General features: G+C 43.5%; 1 protein-coding gene across 1 annotated transcript in view; it reads right to left on the bottom strand.

Annotated features, from left to right (window-relative positions):
* Nucleotides 1–6,284: 6,284 nt before the first annotated feature.
* The window catches only part of LOC141749511 (uncharacterized), a 36,017-nt gene continuing 27,950 nt past the window's right edge, over nt 6,285–14,351 (bottom strand). The window contains exons 10-11 of the mRNA XM_074603096.1: nt 13,195–13,312; nt 6,285–6,950 (exon numbers count right to left, since the gene is read on the bottom strand). Coding sequence (XP_074459197.1) covers nt 6,755–6,950; nt 13,195–13,312 — 314 coding nt within the window. The 3' untranslated portion in view covers nt 6,285–6,754. The remainder of the gene's footprint in view (nt 6,951–13,194; nt 13,313–14,351) is intronic.

Here is a 14,351-nt window from a genome sequence, read left to right as displayed (position 1 = left end):
CATAAAAGACTGGGTAATTTTTTTTCTCCAATTCCTTGTTTTTCTCTCGTCAGTTCTACGAACAGTTGTTAAGTAGAACAGGTTGGCATTTTTTCATCAAAACGTTACTTATTTGAAAAATGGGTCTTGGAACAAACCAAGACTTTTGCAGAAAATTTTCATTTGGGGAAATTTTTCAGCTTGTTGTCAAGAAAAGTGAAAACTGAAAAGAACTCATTTTCCAGGATACACAATAGTTCTGAATATATAATCAAAAGAGCTAAAAGAACCAGACGGTATTTGTTTTAATCCAAAGAATTTGAAGGGAGAGAATATAAAAGGACTCATATTAACTGCAAGCACATTTATGAGGAGCTTCGGAAGAGAGAAGATTTGCTTCTTCGTTCAGGACCACTAGACTAACTCCAGAAAGTACCAGAGGAGAGAAGGAAGGAGGATGACTTCCTAAGCGTTTGCGACCCACTCGAGCCATTTCTGTCACTCAGGAGAGACTTCCCAACATTTCTGCAGTGAAAGAGCTGTTTAAGCTTAGAAATAAAGAAAAAACCTTTTGTAGAGGATTAAGGAGCATGTGAAATGCCTGGACGGAAAGATGCTGAAGTTCACTGAAGCTAGTGTTCTGCGTGGTGCTGCTTGGAGGCTCTAAATATAACCAACATTTCTGCCACCAGAGGCAACAGTCCCCTGCCAAAGGGGAGAAAACTGATCTCCCAGAGGATCGCACTGCCCTGAGGAATCCTGCTGAAGAGCATTAACATGGTTTCATGCAAGATGGTGAGTACATCTACCTGAGACCAGGAAAAAGCAACACATGGTAGTGAACCTAGTCCCACAACTAATTCATCTCCTACAGCGTAGGCACTGTGCAGCATATCACAAGTAAATCAACACTTCCAACGCCTTATTCACAGGTAAGCGTTGAAGTAAAGCCTGTTACCGTTTCTTAGGTGGGATTTGAGCATCAGAATTGGACGAGAGAAATGACAGTAAGAGAAACAACAGGAACAAACCACACTGTCATCAAGAGAAGTTTGTAATGGAATAGCATAGAATTTGCCATTTTGCTATTTACCAAAAGCCTTGTTTTAATCAGGGCTGTAATTAAAGCCCTTAATCATTCTGAACAGTTTCAAATGAATGGCTTCTCTCATGCGTTCACATATCATTTATGCAACAACTGTACACGTAAGGTAGTGTCAGTAGTCTGTCCGGACATAGGAAGTAGCCTATGGAAACATAAATCTATTTGTCAGTATTTTAATACGAATCTGAAAATGCTAGTTTACACATTTAAGAAGCTGTTACAAACTGTCAAGCAAAAAAATATGTATCTTGTGAATTAACGAGGCTTCCTAAAGACACAAACTGCGTCTGTACGCAGCATGCTACGCTGGCGAGAGGGGAGCAAATCGAGCATGGCAGAAAGCGCTTGCAGCTGCAGTGCGGGATTGTGTCCCAAAGGACATCTTCCAGGGGAGGGTAAGTTGTCCCCACGCCCAAGCCAGCAAGAGCTGAATTAGTCCTCGTCGAGCCCCAGTTTGGGAAAGGACTTTAACAAAAGTGGGAATGGGATCTACAGCCTTCCTTTATGCCTGGATACATTTTCGGGACACCCCTGGATTCAAGAACATATTCACGTATTCAAATGGGAAGGGATTGAGGTGAGGGTTACTTGTACTCACCCATGAACAAAAATTTTCCTGCGTTTGCTACCGCTGATAAAGTCCTGGTACCAGAAGCTTCATGCATGGTGGTGGAGTCATTTGGGGTGCAAGTAAATGAAGGCTAAATCCAGGCCTTGGTATTGAGAGGTATTTCTGGGTAACCCACGTGTCATACGTCAACATACTCTGCTTGGTCCCTCTCCACTCTTCTCCATTTGCCTTGGTGCCATGGGGCGACGACAACAGCAGCACTGGCAGCAGAGCCGGGGAAAGAGGTCAGATAGGACAGGTTGGGAAGGGAGAGCTCTAGAGAGAGAAGGAAGAGGTACTGAATGGAGAAAAGACACTGAGTAGCTGAAAATCTAGCAGCAAACACTCACTGGGATTTGAGTTTTGAGGAATTTCAACCTGTTCTGGTGAGAAGGCATATGCTGTAAGTCTGCATCGGGGTTCTCCAAGGAAAAGCATGTTTTTTTGCTTCCTTGCTTTAAAGAATTAAAACAGTGTGGAAATTAATATATAATCAGATTTATAATCACAGTGTAAAACACATATGGTATTAGGCAAGGCTGGGAAAGGTATCCAATTTTCAGTCCTCAGCTCCTTGTGCTTCCCCTCCCAACAACTGTTTAACTCTTGCTCTTGAAGATCATAAACCTCTTGTTCCCAGGTGCTGCCGCTCCCTTCTCTTCCTCCCTCAGCCGGCCAGAAAGGCAGCAAGAGCCTCCCAGAGCTTCTTGCTCCCTAAAGGAGTGGGAAAGGCAATCCCTTTCTACCTTACCAGCCAAAGGTGCAGGAATTTGCCACGAAACCTTTTGGCCTAAGGGAACTGCTGATTTCTTTAAGAAAATGTTCCAAAAATGGGTTTTGCTGAACTTCCAGCAAAACACCGGCGTGTTTCTGAGGAAGAACTGGTGTACTCACAATGCTATGGTGGACTCCACAGGGAAGCCCTAGAGGAGGGATGGAAGTCCTCAGTAGGGCACATCAGAGCCTGGGCCTCCAAAAAAGTAGAAAGCTATGAGGACTTGTGTCCTCATGGCCCCCAGTAGGTCCAGTTTCCACCACAAGCAGCAGGGAGCACCGAGAGCCACATCCACAGTGCAGAGTTTCCTCTCCTGCTTCGCACTGGAAATCTGAATGGTCACCACTGCATTTGCTCTGGTTATGTGCTGAAGCAGATATGTAAACTGCACCTGTATGAAACACTTTATCGACCTGCTGCCCTTGGCTTTGCATACCCACATACCTGAGACACCCATCTCCCAGACGTCCCTCCAGCATAAGAAGCTGCAGGGCTGCAGCGTGGGGTGCAATCAGCAGGTATTCCAGTTCTTGGGTCACCAGATGTCACCTGCAGCATCTGTCTCTTCAGAGATGTCGTCTTAACACATTTCTTCCGTGGCGGCCAAGGATGGATGGATGGATGGACGGATGGATGGATGAGCTAAAGGTATAAAATACCTCTTTTTCCTCCCAGAGGCCACAATAACATTCAGCCCCACTTCCATGTCAAGCTGAAGTCTGCATTTTAACATACACATCGAGGAGACTGTGTTAAAAAAAAATCTAATATTATGCTTTTGAATAGAGAATTTACCTAAGTAAATAATTATTTTTAAACCCAAGATTTAGGCAGCTTTAGTATTCCACATTATGCTAATGTTTGACAATTACTAAGTGTGGGTATCAGCCAGCATTTTTTTTTTAAGTTTAATTTAAAGCAATTTGACATGGAAAGGTTATTACTTTAGTTGCCAATAAAAGCTGTACTTTTAACATAAGTGTACACCAAGCCCTAGGGTATGTGACTATTATCTTTTCTGCAATTATGTGGTGTTCTACATAAATGTTTAAAAAAAAAAAAAAAACTTAGAAATATCAAAAGTACTAACTTAGCTACAATATGAAAGTTGAATAGCAGAGCCGGGAAGCGCCGGCTCCCGCAGACACAACACAGGTTGAGGTTTCCTCCTAGAGGTACCGCCGGGAACGGCGCCTCCGCCCGACACCGCCACCACCGCCACCCCACCGACCCCCCGGGGCTGCCCGAACAACCTCACGAAACACTGATGCTGCCATTTCGCAGCTTCACTCCCATTCCCCAGAAAAGTGCTTTTTTTTCAAAAGGTTTCTTTTTTCTTTTCTTTTTTTCTTTCCTTTCCTTTCTTTTTTCTTTTCTTTTTTTCTTTTCTTTTTTCTTTTCTTTTTTCTTTTCTTTTCTCTCCCCCCCCCAAGTCTTCTGTGCTAAGATGAGGGGAAAAGGCTTTTCTTGCATCGCTCTTGAGCTTCTGCTTTTCCCTTATAAGGGGAAATCGTATCTTCCACTTAGGGCCGTAGGGCTGTGGCAGTGAGCATCCCCCTCTGCACAAGGCGGGGAGGCCCCTGCCCGAGGAGCTGCCACCACGCAGCAAGACACAGATCCCAGTCCAAATGCGAAGTTTGGTCCCATCAGACAGAAGCACCGCTCTGTGGTCAGCCCTGCATTTGAGTGGAAATCTGCCTCTTTTCCCCCAGGAAATTATAGGTGAGACCATGAAGAGGCACAATGCCTTTGCTGAGCCCCTGAAGGGATGAAGCCCTGGGTACGGTCTGCCTGTAAGAGGACACAGACCAGCTCTTACACATGTGGCATTTCCCTCCTCACAGCTGTTCTCCTCCAGGATTCATTTCTTTGGCCAAAGCGAGGATGCCACACAAGCCAAAAGTGCCGTGAGGGTGTTTGCCCGTCATCCCGGGGACTTGGCACCAAGTGCCGTATTCCCTTGGGCAGCTTAGTCTTGAGCCCCTCCTGTGTCATGGAGCGAGTCCCGATGAGAAGAGCCTTTTCCACCAGCCTCTCTGGGACAACAAGGGGCCGAGCCCGGCTCCGTGCAGACACACGGCAGCGTCTCCAAACAGGGTCCAAGCCCCACGTCAGCCCGTGCAGGTAAACTCACTCCTCTGCTCTTCAAAGGCAGAGCCTGGGGGCAACAGATCGGGCAAGACAAGCTCTTGTCCAAACACTGGAGGCTGCTTAGTTAAGAGATCATTTTGATTTTTTTTTTTAATTTTTTTTTTTTTTACGTCTGGGTGGTTTTTTTTTTCCTGTCTGGATTTTGTTTTTAAAGTTAATTTGAAGCTTATGAAAGTCACAGCAAGAGCCTTGCTGGCTGAAAAATCTTCTTCCCAAAAACAGCCGGCACCAAGGCGATGAACTTCAGCTTCCTGCAACGCCCCGCCAGCGCCTTTTGGTGCTGACCTGCAGCCGTCGCCAGGCAGGGAAAGGCAGGTCAGCCTGTTCAGCCCTTTGTCTTTCTTCTGAGAAAGCGAGAACATTGGTTACAGTCCCGGTGCCAACTGCAGTTCCTGTTTCAAATTAGCTAAAGTTTGTTATTTTATGCTTTAGGTAGGAGCTGCAACAAAGCGTTCACCGGCAGTGCAAACGACAGTATACAAGCCCCTCTAGGATCCCTTGGAAGAGCTCCTGATGAGTTCACCAATGTTTGCACATTAACCTCTGGGTGAAAAGCCAGCCAGAGGGATGTGAGAACTCCACCGAGCCCTCCAGAGCATGACACAAAATGATGCAAGTGTGGGAGCTAGGAGAGAAAAGATTTTGTGAGCCCAGAAAAATAATAAAACATTTAAATCCTTAATTGTTTTTTCTTGAAGATTTATCCAAAATTGAGCTCTCCTTAAGCCTGTGAGTTTGCAGAGCATTGTCAATAAATTAGATCATGCACACAAGGCAGGGATTTCGAGCCAGAAAGCTCTAGCCCTGAGTCGCTTAACAGCAACACTCCCCAGAAAAACGACTGGAGATGAAACATGAGATATGTATTAATTATCAATGGTCTAATAGAAAATTTAATGAAGACAAGTATCTTCTTGCACTTTATCCACGATAACGATGATAGTACGTCAGCGAGATGCATACCTTACAATGTGGCGGTGAATGTCAAGTCTGAAGCCATTATAGCAATTCACCACAATAATGGCTAGCCAATGTATGGACTTGTAGCACTTAATCAAAGTAATGACATTCATCCACAATTATTTATGTTATGGTAACAAAGAGCTGCCAAACGCAAAACAAATGACATGAGGATTTGCAAGTGAATTCCTTCCCGTAAATTCTCCTTAGGTTATGCTTAAAGGCCCTCAGGATGGAAGTCTGTATAAATTCAGAGTGTTATCAAAACGGTGGTGTTATTGTGCCACGTTTTACTGCCTGTAAGCAACGAACCCAGCGCTATTGCCGAAATGAGCTCTTCAGCCAACAGGACTGGACTGATACCATTTGAGCTGGCCCTGATTTACGCCCAAGAGTTGTCTTTGGAATTTACAGGAGGGGGGAAAAAAAAAAAAAAAAATTGGAAGACGATCTTTGCTTACATCTGCCCGATCAAGGAAAACAAAGACCCAGTTGGAGCAACACTTATACATGTGTTTAACTTAAAGTATATGAGCAGTCCCCCCTTACCTCAATGGGCTTTGGATTAGAGCCATTATAATTACCAACACGATTCTCTATTAAGTGCAGTACTTCTCATTCAGGGGCATTTCTGTGGGTGTTTCTATAAAAACACTGTCAAAAACTAAGAACACCAGTAAATATAAAATGGCAACATTCAGGTTCAAATGCAATGAACTAATTTATTTTTTTTAACACTACATCCAACTGTTTTTCACCACTCACAGATGTCACTGGAACAACTTGAATACAAAAAAAAAAATATCGCCTAAGAACAATATACTACACAGACCAGCTAATATTGATTGCTTTAAAAATGCCCCCTGTTAAACTAAATAATAGCCAAGTCTCGCTGCAGTAAATGTGCCTTTATATCATTAAATGCTAATTTAACAGAAATCTGAATGCATAGTGGAAAACATGAAAATGGTAAAAATGAAGGATTGCTGCTTTTTTGCCCCTCCCCCCCCCTTTTTTTTTTTTGCATTATATGAGTCTCCAAAGCAACACCCGAAAGAAGAAAACAATCATTTTGTATTAACTGGCCACTTGGCCACACAGCCCAAAGCTAAACTCTGATACACACTTTCCAACATGACATGTGCTCCTGAGAGGGGAGGCTGGAGGACGCCCCTCACCACAGGCTCTGGCCGCCCTCGATGACCAGATTATGGCCCGTCATGTAATCCGAGGCTTCAGAGGCCAAGTAGACGACGGCAGCCTGCAGGTCAGTGGCCTGGGCCAGCCTGCCGGCAGGGATGTCCCCCAACCAGCGCTGCACCAGCGGCCGCAGGTCCTTGGAGTGGATGAGCGGCGTGTCGACGATGCCCCTGCAACGAGCACACCCACCAAAAGTTTAGGACGGGGTTTTCCCCAGGAGGAAAGGCAGCACTTTATAGGTGTTCAAGATGTTCATTAGGAAGGAAAATATGGAATAGCACAACGGAGACGCGCAAGTCAGACCTGCTCTGCCTCTGCTGAAAGTCATGACGCAAACTTCAGTAGTGATTCTTTCCTATTGCCTCGTGCTGCCGATGGGCAGGCTTACTGGTTTTCTTTGAGTACGCGCATACTATGCACACATACATAGCAGTAACACCTTACCTTTAAGTCATCCGTAATCACCAATTTAATTATTTTTTTTTTATAGAAAACAAGCACGGCATTGGAACCAAAAGCACCGGGTCTGCCACAGCTCTTGGGAACTCTCGTCTTATGGATTTCCTTTCCCATCGCTTCACAGCATAACGTCACGCAGCGTGTTTGTGCACAGCCCGGCAAACAGCCCAACTGTCCAGATGTCAAAAACTAGGGGAAAGAAACGACAGCGCCCTGCTGGGCACCAGACCCTTTCCAGACAGAAAAGGGGAGGCAAAGAGAAACCCGGCACGTCCAGTGCAATTCCCCTTAAACCAAAACCCCGAGAAATCCCAGCGCATTTACCTGTCTCGCCTCTTTTACATTAATGAGCCACTACACCATTTATCAAAACTCTGCTAAGTTCATTTTCTTCAGGTGCCCTAAAAATGAGTGATGCTCCAGAAAGCACAATGCAGGGCGAACATTTGGCTGGCTTTTATGACTTTAACTGCGACTGATTTGTCATACTCCTCCTTAACAACATATTTGTATTTTGCGAAATGTATAATTTTTTCAGCCCCTGAACAAATATATTTACATAACTGTGTCTAACGAGAAATTACATTTAACTTCTCAGAAATGACAATAACTAAAACCTGAACTGCCAATTCCACTTCATTAGTGTGGTAGAAATGCATTCCAAATGTTAATAAAAATTCCAACATGCTGATAAATTAGCGCTTCTAAGGAGCATGTGACACCTTGGTTAACATATTCAACCTCAATTATATTTCTCTTCAGCACCCTGTTATCTGGAACCTTTGCTGGCAATCAGAGGTGCTGTTTTTCAGCGGCCAATTTTCTAGATAATGTAGCTTATCAACACTGTGGGTAAACTTGCCAATGAAATCAGGCTGCACTGAACCACACACACGCTAATTGCATCTCTTTTTTATGCATATTTACAGACTGTCACTTCAAAGAAATCAGTGGCCCATTGAGGCAGCCAGTTAGCTGGAAGAATTGCCTCTTGCAAATGAAAATTAGCAAACAAGCCAGTGATAAATATGAAATGAACAAAGTATAAAAATACCCGTTTTGTTCTGAAACTTCACCGGCATCCCAATTTATACTTCCAAGGAAATAATTTGTTGAGGCACACTGGATTCTGGGTACGAGATTTACCTTTTGTTTTAAACGAAGGCTGAAATCTGCTATTTACTCTGTTACCAAGTGGAACTAATTCAGACTTTCCCCCAAACATTTCTGTTTTCACTAATCGGGCAGGATTTAAATATCGGCTTTATTTTTTATTGTAATTGTCAATAAACACCAGAGCAGTTCAGAAACACTGAGCGACGCAGCTCGCTAAAGTTCTGGCAATGTAATAAAATCAAACACATTCCAGTATAGGACTGCAGACCGGTTACTTATTTCCCCCAAGCGCAGCCCCCCGCTCTCCCCCCTCACTCACCCAAACTCCTCGAGAACTGGTTTTCTTCAGAAAGAAAACGAGCTTTGAGAGAGACGTGAAATATGTTGGACTCCTTTCCCTTACGTGCCTCTCACCGTGCTCACAAAGCCATCAACATAATCATCCTGGCTTTACACTATCAAAGACCAGATCCATATGATTTTATAATTTTTTTTTAATTTACATATATTTTTTAACCCCAAGGGAATGCAGATCAGGGAATACAACACACGCTCCTCCAGCACAACAGATTTTGCTAAAAAGAGGACATTTTTCAATCTGTTCGGAAAAATGATCTTTGGTCTGATCACTGCAACCTGTGTATCACAGCGCGGTGCCTCTCGTTGGACCTTTCTCTAGGTTCACTTCAAGTGGCGAAAATTTAGATGTGTAACAAAACTTCATTACAAATTTTTGTTATAGAAATGCGAGAAAAATATAGCGCAAAACTTAAAAGTTGCAAACACACATACTGATGGCACTATAAATATTAGGCATGTCATTGATACTACACATCTTCTGGGAAAGCTCTGGTGCCAAGTTGGGCAATTTAATGTTGTCGAACCCTTTTAGGCAGATTTTAGTTGGCTTCTAACCAGTTCCAGCAAAGACAACTGCCAATGCATTAATTCCCTACCTCATCTCGTATGCAGTGCTGAGCCTATCAGTACTTTCTGTTGCATGTCAATGTAATATCAAACTGCTGGTTCTTTAACGTTAGACATGAGCATCAATATTTCATTATTGATACACAGGACAATTTGAGACATTAGGAAAAAAAAAAAAAAAAACAATTGCCTAAAACATTTCCACTTCGAGAGACACATTAGGAAAAATATCACTTACCAGATACTTAACTGGAATTGTTACGTGCGCTCAATCCCCAAATGAGAGCAAAAAAAGATTCCATCTGTGTGTAACTTGATTTCTTTCAGATGAGTTATTAATTTGAATGAGTTAAGTACACTCCACTTAATCAGGAAGTGTTTAATCAAGAGATGCACTTAATTGGGACATCTCCCAAGGAATTAGATTTAAGTCCAAAGATACTTACCAGCAACGACTGCTGCTTAATGGGGATAGTAATGCTGCTTAATTGGGACGCCTTAGGTGATGCAGGGGTGCTCCTTCTCCTGCCAGCTCTGCCTCTCCTTCCCCCATCATGGGGTACACCCAAAACCAGTGGTGATCCCACCCTACCTGCTTTCTGACTGGGCTAAAAGCTGGTACAGCACCGTATGGTTCCTCCGTCCCAGGGGATCAAAGCAGGCACACAGGGGATGAAAGCGCTTTGCCCATCGCAGCCCAAACCCAAATCCCTGCAGCCCAGCAGTGGGGAACATGGTTCATCCCCTGGGACTGATGGAGAAGGGGGGGTGGACTAGATGACCTTTAAAGGTTCCTTCCAATGCAACACATTCTATAATTTTATGATTCTATGACTGCTGAATTGCACTGGGTCTCCGACACGCTGGCCTGGCTACGGCTGTGGGTTGAGCTGAAGATCAACTTCCAAAAGTCGATCATCATCATCAACTTTGCCCATCACAAAGGTCATCACATGATGGCATTTTGTGCCTTACCAATCAAGCAGCGAGACAAAATTAGCCCAAAAAAATGGACATTGATTCAATGCAATGGCTACAAAAATAAAGTGTTCCAATGCTGCACATGCCAAAAACCAGAGGCCCTCAAAAGTGCCCTGCTCCATCACACCCAACACACTCCACATGTGCAGGGATCAGGAAAGGGACTAAACCACACCATGGACAGCCAGGCATGGGCCACCAGTCACTCCCTGTTCACATCCAGGTCCCCTCTGCAGCCTGACCCTCGCGTCCTTTCAAGAAGACTCCATCACCTTTTTAATTTTACGTGGAATCAGCTGTACAACAGGCTACAAGGCAACTGCACTAGATGGTGGCAGAAGGGCCACCATCGAGTATTTCCACGATACACGGAGATGCTGGCTGCTGCGTGGAACAACAGGCAAAGTCAGCCAAAGCATCCAGGGAGTCTTGGCCACCTTCTCCCCATGGGCACGAGGCTTGCCTGGCCAGCAAGAGAAGCCTGAATCTTCAATTTTATAAATGCAATAAATTATCCTAAGGAGTCTGCTGTAACACTTTATGCATTGATAACTTTTATGCATTGCTCTGCAAAAGTTTTATTCACTCATTAAGAAATTAAGTTGATAAAAAGTGACCAGATAGGAAGAGGGAAAAAAGGCCAAAAGGTTTGCATGGTGAAATAATGTTTAAGGCCAGACTGGAGCGTTTGGAGCTTCAGACAGAGGTATGCTGAGAGGGCCTTAAAGCATTAATGCAACCATGAGTGGAAAGGGCAAAGGACTTAAAGATACACTTAAATATTTCACTGGGTACCAGTAGAGAGATTATCCTGGCTACCAACATGCCCTATATCTACCTTTATGCTCCTTGCACCCCTCAAAATCCCCTACTGTTGTAAGACGGCCACATGCTAGGTTGGACATCCGCACTCCGAACGACTTGTGCCTATGGGGCATTTTTCAACCCTGCGAAGTGCTCTGACGGCATCGGCAGACGTGCTGCTGCATTGAGGGCACTGCCCAGTGTTGGGTACCAAGCTCAAGTAGTCTGAAGACGCCCCTGTGCCTCAGTGAGACACGTCAAGAGGCAAAACAAGACTGGTGGGGTTCACGGTTCTAAGGGTAACTCCAAATCTGCACTGGAATGCAGGTTCACATGTCATATAGGCACAAGGGCAAACGTGAATATTCATTCATTGTCAAGTGTATGTAGCTTTTGGTTGTGGTGAGGATTATCTGAGGTGTATGAACTGAGGTAGGGTTCCTCTGAATGCCACCCAGAGCTCCCAGGGGGGCCCCGGCACAAGGGTCTCAGCCAAAGTTTTGAGCTGCCGGGGCCGGTCAGTCCCCGGGTCCCCGGCTGCGTTAGGGGGGACTGCTCTGTATAGAGCCGGGCACCTTAAAGACAGGAAAAGCATCTGTCCTCTGTGCGCACTTTATGGTTATTCCTCCTCAAAGAAACGCCCCCCTACCAGTTATAGGAGTTTGAGCTCAGAGACAGAGTTTAAGACAGGTAGGGATGATCGAAATACAACCCTATTTTGGCTTGAAAAGTAGAAAAAGAGAAGCATGACTGTTCGCCATGCTCTGACAGCTGCCTCCAGAAACACAACTTCTTCAAATACGAGTGTATGTTTCCAACTTATACTAAACAATGAATTTTCAGCATTCAGTGGATACTTTTTTTAAATTTATGTAAACCCCCTAGAAATGGGTAATTCCTCATCTAAGAGCCTCCTTACCCACGATCGCTGTGAATGTGGCACTGCTATCCCACCTCTGTTGGTACAGATTACCCGGGTGTTTTCAGACACAATTCCTGCCAGGTCCTGCTGAGCTTCCCTAATTCCCTTCATCTTCCCTGGCTCCCGCGAGCCCGTGTAAATTCACTAGCACTAGTGGCGAGAACACCGTTGCAGAGCTGATAGCATTGGCATGGGAAAAATCCCATTACAAAGTACGATGCTGTGTAAAGAATCTGTGGATCACATAGAGCGATGGCTGGAGTCGCTGGTATAATTAGTAATATATAATCATAAGGAAGACAGCTAGCACAAGGAATTGGAGAGCAGACACAGTAAAAACAGAGGCACTTGCCATTGAGCTCTGTGATTTTTTTTTTAACTCCACTTTGTGGATTAAAATATGTAATTTGTTTTTCCTGACTTGATGTACATTATATCTTCATTATTACAATTTAACTCCCAGGTTAAAATCCTGCTCTTCTTACTTACTCTGATTGACTTTGATGGTCTAAGGAATTTGACCATTTCCAATTAACCCTATCCACTTGGGTTTCTGCTTAGCACTATCATACGCTGCTAATTGTTTAATAAAATGCCTGTGTTGGGTACGCGCGTGAGAAACGCGCGAGAGAAAAAGTGGTAAGAAAACTTTTCTTTGCGAATAAATACCATAAAATAAAACATACAGCTTTAAGTCTCTAAAAAGAATGAAAATGCAATTTGCAATAAATATATATATATATATTTACGAAATTACACCTGGCCTCCTGTGATTGTCAGAGCTGAACAGTATCTCAATTACAGCAGTACAATGTGGCTTTTAAAGTGCCTATATATTTGTCTCAAGTAAAAAGGGGAAAGAAGTATTGTCTATTAAGTGTCAAAAGCCTTTTCTTTAACCGCAGAAGGCTTGGACAGACTAAGGAAATATTTCATCTGGAAGAGAAATGCTAAAAACTACCCTTCACGTTATTGGAAAACCTATTATCAAATGCTAAAACCTCTTCTTAAATCCCTGAGTATACACAGCAACAGAGCAGGCTTGGTTCTAAGTATTTAAACCTTTGTTAAGGAAAAGACAACATAAAAAGGGATGCAATCCACCTGCTAATTAGAAACTTTATTTGCCGAGATACTGTTCATTTCAGCTTTTTAGAACGTTTCATTCTCTTTGTACTTTCAAAACGAGACTACATTTTACTTACGGGGAAATGCAGTTGACTTTTACTCCTCTGTCAATCCACTCGGTTCCTAACGTCTGTGTTAATTTTACGACCCCGGCTTTCGAGGTGTTGTACGCCAACTGCTTCTGCGGGTGCGGGACTGGAAGGGATTCAGAAATAGAAAATTATTTATTCTCCATAAATTAGAGATAGTTTAGGCACGACATGGACAATTCCCTATATTGAAATGAACTATTTGCCATTTTCCCCGACAGAAGAATTTAGCCACCCACAACACAAAATTCTAAATCTGTATTTTGCCATCTGAAGTTTTTGCCCCAGCAGCTGGGCTACTGGAAAAAAATGGAGAAAAAAAAAATGGAGAAATAAAGACATTTAAAAGGTCCATATTTGGGCAAAGTCAAAACCAATATATTAAACACACATATGCAATATTTGACTACACCCAAGAAAGATAAATATATACTGACATGCACATTCACCTATTATACACGTCTGTTTATAGACAAAATACTTGCACACTGTAATACCAAAAAAAATACAGTATAGCGTAATGATATATGATATAATATGATATAATGTATTATGATATAATATAAAGTTATAACATAATATAAGTACATAATAGATTTTATATAACATATTATATTATATATAGCTTCTTGGAACAAATTGTTCTCCTTTGTTTTTGAATTATCCGTAGTCTGAAGCAAACACATCACATTATCTGATCAGTGTTTGTGTGGATGTGAGCGCAGGTGCGTCCCAAAAATTCAGAACACCCACCACTTTCAAAATCTGAAGCTTTTGAAAATGTTTCAGAGATGTCACATGTCAGTCAGCGAGGGAAAATGATCGGCTTGCTAATTACCATGTTCAGGCTTGTTAGTGCTGTGTGCTCGGGTGGCTCTGCCCCTCCACCAGCTCTCACACTTGCAGTATTCCCAGGAAAGCTACTTAAGGACAAATCCCCAGTGGGTGTAAAGTGCTTTAAACCCACGGGAGTCAAACCCGGTCGGTCCAGCTCTTGGGATTTACACCCATAAAGCATCTCTCCTCGGACTTTTCTGGCTGCCATCGTGACTTCATTAAACAAATCCAGCGCAGAGCACTGCTCCGTAATTAGCACCGTATCGGTACTGAGCATCACCGAGATGCTGACGCTGCCACGGAGGGAG

This window comes from Larus michahellis, chromosome 10, assembly GCF_964199755.1.
Source record: "Larus michahellis chromosome 10, bLarMic1.1, whole genome shotgun sequence".
Lineage (NCBI taxonomy): Eukaryota > Metazoa > Chordata > Aves > Charadriiformes > Laridae > Larus > Larus michahellis.
Note: the sequence above shows the minus strand (reverse complement) of the source record. Positions and strands in the feature narration are given on the sequence as shown.